This window comes from Canis lupus, chromosome 21 (genome assembly GCF_011100685.1).
Source record: "Canis lupus familiaris isolate Mischka breed German Shepherd chromosome 21, alternate assembly UU_Cfam_GSD_1.0, whole genome shotgun sequence".
Lineage (NCBI taxonomy): Eukaryota > Metazoa > Chordata > Mammalia > Carnivora > Canidae > Canis > Canis lupus.
In genome coordinates, this window is record NC_049242.1 from 24,568,665 (window position 1) to 24,579,566 (window position 10,902).

Here is a 10,902-nt window from a genome sequence, read left to right on the forward strand (position 1 = left end):
CCATACTTTCTGGCACACTGTAGGTGGTGTGCTGATTGGATTAATAAATTCCTCTAAACTTCACTTATTTTTTTTTAAGATTTATTTATTTACTCTGGGTGGCAGAGAGGAGAGAATTCCAAGCATACTCTCCCACTGAGTGGTGAGAATCCCAAGGAGACACCCATGACCCTGAGATCAGGAAAAGATTGAAAACCAAGAGTTGGACGGACATTCAACCAACCGAGCCACTCAGGTGCCCCTCCTTATCTTTAAAGAAGTTATAGGGGATCCCTGGTGGCTCAATGGTTTAGCACCTGCCTTCGGCCCAGGGTGTGATCTTGGAGACCCAGGATCGAGTCCCACACCAGGGTCCCTGCATGGAGCCTGCTTCTCCCTCTGCCTGTGTCTCTTTTTTTTTTTTTTTTTTAATTTTTATTTATTTATGATAGTTACAGAGAGATAGAGAGGCAGAGACACAGGCAGAGGGAGAAGCAGGCTCCATGCACCGGGAGCCCGATGTGGGATTCCATCCCCGGTCTCCGGGATCGCGCCCTGGGCCAAAGGCAGGCGCCAAACCGCTGCGCCACCCAGGGATCCCATCTGCCTGTGTCTCTGCCTCTCTCTCTCTCTCTCTCTCATGAATAAAAAAATAAAATCTTAAAAAAAATTTAAGAAGTTATAAAAATGTTTACCTCATATAGTTGTTGACATGATTACATTAGATAATATATGAAAAGGACTTAGCAAGTGCAAAACATATTGTTAATGATCAACTTGGTAGCAGTGATAACGGTAGTGATTGTTCAGTTCCTCATTTATTAAACAATACGTACTCTACTGCATGACAGTTGCTGAAGATAAAGCCATGAACAAACTAGTAAAATATCTCTGTCCTACAGCTTATAGTCTAATAGTGACCAGGAAGTAGCCAACTTCTTGATCATTTTCCTGGGCTTTTAGATTCCCTGCCCTTCTAGGCACGCTGAAATTTATGCCCTCCTATTTCACATTTTATGTCCTCCTAATTCATGTCTGTTGGGTTTGTTTGCTTCAGTTCTCAGTTATTTATTCATAGGAACTCTGCTCCATGTTGGCCTTCAATGTGTTTTTACTATGAGATCAGTCCCCAAGGTTACTCCTCCTGGCATACCTTTTGTTATCACCACCCCTGGCCTAACCATATCCTTGTGGTTCAGAGGTATGGTAATCCCTGAGGAAAGAACAGTAATCTCAGGGTAAGTGATATCCAGACCTAAACTGGATACTCAAGGACCATCCATTTTCTGTGTAAAGTAACTCAGCAAGTGAGTCATTACTCATTCCCTGGTGGATTCTGACTTCCACAGACATTATCCTGCCATCTTGATTGATCAGTATGTTTTCTGGGGTGTGATGAATATCAGCATTATGGTCTTTTAAAAAAATTATTTAAATTCAATTAATTAGCATTTACTACATTAGTTTCATAAGTAGAGGTCAGTGATTTATCAGTCTTATATAATACCCAATGCTCATTACATCATGTGCCCTCCTTAATGTCCATCAACCAGTTACCCCATCCCCTCAGCCATTATGGTCTTAAAACTACTCCTACTTACTATTTCTATTGAACCAGAGAGGTATGAGATTCCACCCAGTTTTATTCCAGTAAAGTTGGGCTTTTCACTCATCTAAAATGTGAGTGGGGGATGCCTGGATGGCTCAGTTGGCTGAGCATTCAATTTTTGGTTTCAGCTCAGGTCATGATCTCAGGGTCCTGGGATTGAGCCCCACATCAGGCGCCAGGGTCAGCGGGAGTCTACTGGAGATTCTCTCCATCTCCTTGTTTCTGTTCCTCCCCTTGCTCATATGCCTGCTCTCTCTCTCCCTTTCTTTCAAAAAAATAAATAAATCTTTAAAAAAATAAAATAAAATGTGAGAGGGCTAGAAGCTAAAAACTTCTTGGGTTTCCAAAGAGTAGTGAGCTAAGAATTTGAAGTTCTAGTCCCAGCTCCACCATGTACTTACATGTAATGTTAACTTTTGTTCAGTCACTTATTCACTCAGTATTTAACATGTACTACTTTAGGCCAAGTACACTGTAGTCTGGGTACATATACACATAAGGAAAATATTGTTGCCTACCCTCAAATCTTTCTAGTGAAGACAGTAAATGAGCAAATTATTTATTACATTGTAATGTGAGATTAGTGTAACGGGCTGGATAGGGAAGGGAAGGATTGGCAACTTGGAAGGTTTTCATTCATTTCACAGATGAAGAAAACCAAGATTATCAAACTCGGAGATGTGAAATACTCAAAAAAGGAAAAGCAGTGGGGTCTTGGGAGAGGTAGAAACACTAGGCTCCAGTCTCAGCTCTACCACTTAAATGGCTGTAGACCTATTATAAAAAAGCATTTAACAATTCAGGCATTCAGTGGGACATCTGAGAACCTATTATGTACCAGACCCTGTGCCAGTAGCTTCCATTTCCTCGTTTGTTGTGCCTGTGAAAATCAAACGAAATTATGACAATGAAAGCAATATATAAACTTTAGAATAATATCAGTATTCCTGCATATATAGTCCTTCGTACCTTCCAAGTACTCTTATTTACATTATCTTCTATAATCTTTACAATGATTCCGTATGGTGGGCATCATTATTTGCATTTTACAGACATGAAACTGAAGCTCAGAGAGGTCAAACAACACACCTAAGGTCATATACACAGCAAGATATAGAACCCAGGTCTGATGTAAATTCCCTGGGTTTTCCTTGTAAAGGTAAAGTAATAACACTGCCAGACAGGCTGAGACAAAGATGGTCACAAGACTACATACGATTAGATGCCAAGAGATAAAGCAGCTAGTTCAGAAAATAAAGTCATTTTGGCCAGAGTAGTCAGAAAAGTTTTATGGAAAATATGAGACCTGAGCTGGGTGTTGAAGAATGCAGCATTTGGATAGGTGGTGAGGAGAGTGTGGGCACTGCAAGTGAGACTCTCTAGCCAAAGCAGTAGGGCAGAGTGGAAGAATAAAATCAGTAAAAAGGGCATCTGGAAGATAACAGTGACATCAGACTTAGAGAGGTCTATCTGGCCTTTTTTCTTTAGGTGATGCCCTAGTGACAGATTTACATGGGCTCTCCTGTAGTATAGAACGTTAGGAAACAGTATGCCTTGAAAACTTATCCCTTCCTTTCAGCAGCCCTCAGAATCAAAGCAAATGGAGCAGGAGCATGGAGTCACCAATCTGACCATATGTAACAGTGGAATTTTGAAACTGTCTGATTTTTCCCCTATTATCCTCTCACCAGATGTGGCCAAATTCTCACAATTAGGCTAAAGTGAATATTAATGAGTTATTTTATAAAGAAGTAAGGTTTGAGCCATTAAGGAAGCAAGCCTGATGACATTCAGAGACTACCCCAAGATTAACTACTGGTAGATCCATGAGCAGCAAAGATCATACTGATCTATATACATCAGGGACATAAGATTTCTACAATTAATGCCTAAAATAAAATTTAACATAAATTGCTAAAAGTAAGTCATTATCCTAAGCAGCATTATACAACTAAAAGAACACAACCGAAATCTGTTAAGAGGGCAAGGGAAGACCAAGGAATGCATTCATTTATCATGATTCAGACGGTTTTTACTGCAGTTATTTAAATATTTGGTTTTGTAAGTAAAAATTTAGTTTATTACCCCTTTCTTATCGCCAAGTAGCCTCACAGCCCCATCAGGTTACCAATAAAGGGGTAAACTTAGAAGCCACTCTGGTAGTGCAAAACTAAAGTGACCTGCTCAAGGTCATACAGATGATGGGAACTTATCCTGGTTCCAAGATTCCCACCGTGGGGCTCTTCTCCTTCCCGGCCAATGGGCGGCGAGTGTGGCTGGCGGAGGGGGCGTGGCCCACGGGTCGGCGCCACCGGTCGCGCGGGGGAAGGAGTGGAGGGAGCACAGCCCCGTGACTACAAGGCGCCGCGTGTGCTGCCGGGAAAACCCTGTTCTCGCCGGTGTCTCAGACCCGGATGTCTGCAGAGGCGGGGATATCCTCGCCGCCACCTCCCAGCTCTGCTCTCCCCACCACCTCTGCCGCGCCCTGCGTGCGTGGAAATACGTTACCTTTCCCAGAGCTCCGTTCATCCTTTGTTGCTGCGGCCGGGAACTGTTTAAGTTGAAGACCTGCCCAAGCTGCAGCGATCCCCCTGGCGTCTGAAAACACTAACGGAACGCCTCGACCGTGTCCATTAACGATATCCGACCGAGACTCAGTGCCCGCAGCACCTTGGTTCCGGTAGCTTCTGAGACTCAGTATCTAGAAAACTCTCCAAGACTCCGCCCTCACTACAGCTGAAGTGTCACCTTCACTGCAGCTCTTCCAGGCAGAATTAATTGCCACCTCTGTGTTGGCCCAATGCTTTGCACACGTTTCTGCTATGTCATCCACCATACTGTGTATTATCTGTTACTGTCTCTTTCACATATTTGATTGTAAGTTCCTCAAGGACTGGGATCCTGTTCAATTAATTCATTCCAGTGGCTAGCACAGGACATGGAGATCTGACTTCTAACCTTGATTTATAAGCTGCTTGGCCCTAAGTGAGCTTTTCTGACATTCAGTTGCCTCATGATAATTGATAATAACTACTTTCGTTTGAGTGACCATTATGTGCAATGCATTATGCTCAGAGCATCAATTTATGCCTCAGAAGCCTCTTAGTGAAATATTATCACTTGATTTTATATATAAAGATATTCCAAGAGGTTAAGAGACTTGTCTGGGGCCAACCAACTGGAGCAGAGTTGAGTTTCAAATTCAGTATCCTTTATGCAAAGTGTTTTCCCTCTGATACATCCCTTCTCATATGAGATAATAAAGTCACAGCGCAGTCATTTACTTTCTTTACACACATAAACCATTTGCTCAGCATGACTTTGTGCCAATCCTTTGACTGAATCTTGGGAATACAGAGATGAATATTACATGATCCCTGCCCTTAAGTGACTCATAGAGAATTTAATCAAAGTAAAAAGCTTCTGTGCAGCAAAGGGAACAATCAACATAGTGAAGAGACAACTTACAGAATGGGAGAAAACAGTCGCAAACCATACATCTGTTAAGGGGTTAATACCCAAAGAATATAAGGAATTCAACTGAATAGCAAGAAAACAATTCGATTTTAAAATGGGCAAAGGCATTTGCCACAATGTGAATGGACCTCTAGAATATTATGCTAAGTGAAATAAGTCAAAAAGAGAAAGACAAATACCATATGATTTCACTGATATGTAGAATCTAAAACCAAAACAGACTCTTAAATGCAGAGAACAAATTGGTGGTCCAGAGGGAACATGAGTGGGATTGGGCAAAATAGATGAAGGGGATTAAGAGGTACAAATTTAAGTTATAAAATAAGTTACAGAAATGAAAAGTACAGCATAGGGAACATAGTAATACTGTACTAACCTTGTGTGGTGACTGATGGTGGTTACGCATATCATAATGAGCACTGAGTAATGTATAGAAGTGTCAAATCAATATGTTGTACACCTGAAATTAATATAACATGGTATGTCAATTTAAGTCAATAATTAAAATAAAAATTAAGATTTTATTTATTCATGAGAGACACACACACACAGAGGCAGAGACACAGGCAGAGGGAGAAGCAGGCTCCATGCAGGAGTCCCAATGTGGTAGTTGATCACGGGACTCCAGGATCACACCCTGAGCCGAAGGCAGAGGCTCAACCGCTGAGCCACCCACGTGTCCCATAAGTCAATAATTTTTAAAATGGACAAAGGACCTGCACAGACATTTCCCAAAAGAATAAATAAAAATGGCCAACAGTGTATAAAAAGATGCTTAATATCACTAGTCATCAGGGAAGTGCAAAATAAAACCACAATGAGATATCACCTCACATCGATTAGAATGGTTATTATAAAAAAAAAAAAAAAAAGCTAAGTTTTGGCAATGATGTGGAAAAAAGGAAACCCCCACACACTGTTAGTGGGCGTATAAACTGGTATCACCACAATGGAAAACAGTATAAATAGTAAGTATATAATGGAATATTACACCAGCCTTTAAAAACAAGGAAATCCAATCATTTGTGACAACATAGATGACACTGGAGGACAGGGGCACCTGGGTGGCTCAATGGTTGAGTATCTGCATTTGGCTCAGGGCGTGATCCTGGGGTCCTGGGATGGAGTCCCGCATTGGGCTCTCCACAGGGAGCCTGGTTCTCCCTCTGTCTATGTCTCTGCCTCTCTCCCTCTCCATCTCTCATGAATAAATAAAATCTTAAAAAAAAAGAAAAGAAAAAAGAAACTGGAGGACATGCTAAATGAAATGACAGGCACAGAAAAATAGATACTCCATAATCTCACTTATATGTGGAATTTATATATATATATATACATACATATACATATACAAAATCTCTCTCTCTGTGTGTATATATATATATATATACACACATTTTAGGAGAGAGAGTGCATGGGCATGAGTGGGGTGGGGCAAAGGGAGAGGGAAAGAGAGAATCTTTTTTTTTTTTTTTATTTTTATTTATTTATGATAGTCACAGAGAGAGAGAGAGAGAGGCGCAGAGACACAGGCAGAGGGAGAAGCAGGCTCCATGCACCGGGAGCCCGACGTGGGACTCGATCCCAGGTCTCCAGGATCGCGCCCTGGGCCAAAGGCAGGCGCCAAACCGCTGCGCCACCCAGGGATCCCGGAAAGAGAGAATCTTAAGCAGCCTCCACATGGGCCTCAATCTCACAACAACGAGATCATGACCTGAGCCAAAATCAGATGTTTAACCAACTGAGCCATGCAGGCTCCCCACTTATACATGGAATTTAAAGTAGCTGGACTCATACACATGACTCTTGATCTCAGGGTCATGAGTTCGAACCCCACATTGGGTGTAGAGTTTCCTTTAACAAAAGGTTTTTAATGAAATAAAATAGTTGGACTCATAGAAGCAGAGCATAGATTGGTGATTACTAGGGGTTTGAGCAGGAGTTGGGGGCAGAATGGGGAAATATTGGTCAAAGGGTACAAAGTTCCCTTCATGCAGGATAAATTAAGCTTAGAGATCTAATGTACAGCATGATGACTACAGTTAATAATGTTGTATTGAATACTGAAAATATGCTAAGAGAGTAAATTTAGGTCTCTGATCACAAAAAAGATAACTAAAAAAAAGATAACTATATGAGGAAATTATATGTTAACTAGCTTAAACATGAGTAATCATTTCACTGTGTATATGTGTATCAAATCATATTGTACACCATAAAAATATATAATTTTTTAAGTGGCTGATAGAAATCAGTAGGAAAGCCAAGTCATAAACAGACAATTATAAAGCAATGTTGAATTCTAATTACAGAGATATGCACATAAACTCTGTGTATAAAGGGAGTACATGGTCACATAAATTCAACATAAAGTGAAATAACAAATATGCAGTTATTTTTATTATTGCTATTTTTAAATATTTATTTATTTATTTATTTATTTATTTATTTATTTATTTATTCATGAAAGACAGAGAGAGAGAGAGGCAGAGACATAGGCAGAGGGAGAAGCAGGCTCATGCAGCAAGCCTGATGTGGGACTCCTTCCCAGGACCGCAAGATCAAGCCCTGAGCCAAAGGCAGACGCTCAACTGCTGAGCCACCCAGACATCCTGATATTATTGCTATTATTATTGCTGCTACTGTATTGATGTTATTATTGTTATTCTTAGCAAGTAAGTGGTGTAAAGCCCAATAAATATGAATGGGGCTTCAGTGATAGGGGGTTTATTTTGTTGTCAGAAACCCTGTCAAGATGTTATCCTATTGGGGTGCCTGGGTAGCTCAGTCAGTTGAGCGTCGGACACTTGACTCATGTCATGGTCTTCGGATCATGGGATCGCCCCACACCAGGCTCCCCACAGTGGGGAGTCTGCTGGAGATTCTTCCTCTCCCTCTGTCCCTCTCCCTGCTATGCTTGCTGTCTCTCTGTCTCTCTCTCTCTCTAATAAGTAAATAAGTAAATAAGTAAGTAAGTAAGTAAATAAATAAATAAATAAATAAATAAATAAACAATCTTTTTTACAAAGTCCCTAATCCTATTGCTTTATCAATTTTTTCTCTGTTGAATTTCCAAGGAGGTGCAAAGGACTATGTAGGTAGTCTATGTCCCCGAAAAGTAGCCCTTAACCCTTCTGGGGCAGAGTTGCTAACAGATCACCTAAAGAGACAAATTCACAGTTAAGTGATGTTCTGAGTATAATGCATTGTGCATAGTGGTCACTCAATAGAAGGTGGTTATTATCAATTATCATGAGGCAATCATATGTCAGAAAGGCTCATTTAGAGTCAATCAGCTTTTACTTTTTAAGTTTACATATTTCTTTGAGTATCTCTATACCCAACGTGGGGCTAAAACTCACAACCCTGAGATCAAGAGTTGTGTGCTCTACTAACTGAGCCAGTCAGGGGCCTGTCAATTGGCTTTTATATCAAGGTTAGAAGACAGATCTCCATGTCCTGTGCTAGCCTGAAATAAATTAATCAGACAGGATCTTAATCCTTGAGGAACTCACAACCAAATATGTGAAAGAGATAGTAACAAATAATTAATACATAGTGTAATAGATGAAGTAGCAGAATTGTGTGCAAAGTACTGGGACAACACAGAGGTGGCAATTAATTCTGCCAGGACAAATAGAGGACAAGTCATACCTCCTCCACCATAGTGACTGGTTTTAGCTTGTATGGTTATCTAAAAGCTGTTGAGATTTTAGAAGTGAATTTTTATTTTTTCTAAAAGATTTTATTTATTTATTTAGTTAGTTAGTTAGTTAGTTAGTTAGTTAGTTAGTTGAAAAAAAGAGAGAGAGCACACCATGGAGGGGGCTCAGGAGCAGAGAGAGGGGGAGAAGAAGACCCCCTGCTGAGCAGGGAGCCCAAGGCAGGGCTTGATCCCATGACCCCATGATCATGACCTCCCCTGAAGGCAGACATTTAAGGGACTGCACCACCTAGGCACCCCAGAAGTGATTTTTAAATAGAAAAAAAAATCTATCAAGTTCCTAGTTTGTGCTAGGTCAGGTCTTTTCAGATATATAGTTTCATTCAATCCTCCCAATAACTGTGTGAAGTTGAGAATCACTCACTCATTTCATAAATGAGGAACAGGGGCACAGAGAAGTTATTTAGTTAATGTAAGTCACATTGTCTGATTTCAGCGCACCTGAGTTCTTCCGTTGCAGGGGACTTCAGCTGTAGTTTTCTAAAAGGACAAATGGGCTAGGCCAGAGAGTTTCTTTGCTTCAGGTAAATGCAACCTGGTAAGATACAAACCCATCTTCGTGTTGTTTAAACACTCTGAAGAAAGAGAGAAAGCTGAGGGGCAGAGGGATGAGATGGAAGGAAAGGACAATTAATTCTGTTAGCAAAGCACGAGGATTCTCAAGACAGCTAGGATACTTTAAAAGGTCAGGAATCTAGGACCCAAAAGGAAGGTAAATCAGTATATATGGATGTGAAGACACCATAGCAATATCTGTTAATGTGTCAGAATGGATATTCTTGTTGCCAATGTCTGCCAATGATGTCATGTGTTATAAAGGAATATGAGCTTACGGAACTTCCCAGAAAGACACTTTCACACAAAGGTGGCAAGAAATCCTTGTATATCAATTATTCTGTAGTTTCTCTGGTTTACTTTGTCTCCTAAACCTCCCTTGGAGAAATTAAGATGGCACAATACAGGCCACCTTCCAGGTACCAAGGCTCCTGCTTTCTTGCTTTATCCTTCTATATGAGCTGCCCAACATTAAGGAGGTACCTGATTCACCTTTGTATCTCCAACATCCAGACCAGGGCCTGGCCCAGATGTAATATGCATCTGTTGAACCAAATTGAAAGTTTCCTATTCTTATTTCTCTTTTGTCTCCTACCTCAAGGATAGCAGTTTTGTCTGCACGTCCATTAGTGGCATAGTAGACACATAAGGATAGGAGAGTGTGTACAGAATATGGGCCCAGGTCCAACCCTGGTTCCACCATTTACTTATTGTGTGATTTGAAAAAGATAGACTAGTGAATCTGTGAGCACTTCATGGGCGGTTCTTTTGCTTTTGTTTGTTTTTAAAGATTTTATTTATTTATTCATGTGAGACACACACACACACAGAGGCAGAGACATAGGCAGAGGGAGAAGCAGGCTCATGCAGGGAGCCTGATGTGGCCCTCGATCCCGGAACTCCAGGATCACAGAAGGACTTCATGTTTGACTGAAATGTTATACAGAGGGGCGCCTGGGTGGCTCAGTCAGTTAAGAATCTGCCTTCAGCTCAGGTCACAATCCTGGAATCCTGGAATCGAACCCTGTGTCTGGCTCCCTGCTCAGTGGAGAGCCTGCTTCTCCCTCTCACTCTGCCTCCTCTCCCTGATCATACTCTTTTTTTTTTAATTTTTTATTTATTTATGATAGTCACACAGAGAGAGAGAGAGGCAGAGACATAGGCAGAGGGAGAATCAGGCTCCATGCACCGGGAGCCCGACGTGGGATTCGATCCCAGGTCTCCAGGATCGCGCCCTGGGCCAAAGGCAGGCGCCAAACTGCTGTGCCACCCAGGGATCCCCTGATCATACTCTTAATCTCTCTCTGAGATAAATAAAATCTTTGAAAAAATGAAAAAAATATATATAGTGGGGAAAGAGACTAAAGAGGCAGGATAGAGTCAACATGTTAAATTCCAGGCCAAAGAGTTAGGGAGACTTTGACCAGTCAGGAACCAGTAAGAAGTAGAATAGTGGAGGGGAGAATGGAGCCAAGGAAACCGGCCAGAAGACCAGGGGAATAGTTTAAATGAGAAAGAGGAGGGCCCAAGTTAAGGGTTTGATAGAGATGAAGAAAAA

The 10,902-nt window shown here is 41.2% G+C and overlaps 1 protein-coding gene across 8 annotated transcripts in view; it reads right to left on the minus strand.

Annotated features, from left to right (window-relative positions):
* Positions 1 to 9,358, minus strand: part of MRPL48 (mitochondrial ribosomal protein L48) — a 69,293-nt gene extending 59,935 nt beyond the window's left edge. For 2 of the 8 annotated variants that reach the window (XM_038568685.1, XM_038568687.1), the window contains exon 1: positions 4,097 to 4,302. In XM_038568685.1, coding sequence (XP_038424613.1) covers positions 4,097 to 4,117 — 21 coding nt within the window. In that variant the 5' untranslated portion in view covers positions 4,118 to 4,302. Of the gene's footprint in view, positions 1 to 4,096; positions 4,307 to 5,441; positions 5,526 to 9,230 lie in introns of those variants that run through there. The other 6 variants (XM_038568682.1, XM_038568684.1, XM_038568686.1 and 3 more) reach the window with 6 other exon arrangements.
* Between the last annotated feature and the right edge of the window lie 1,544 nt (positions 9,359 to 10,902).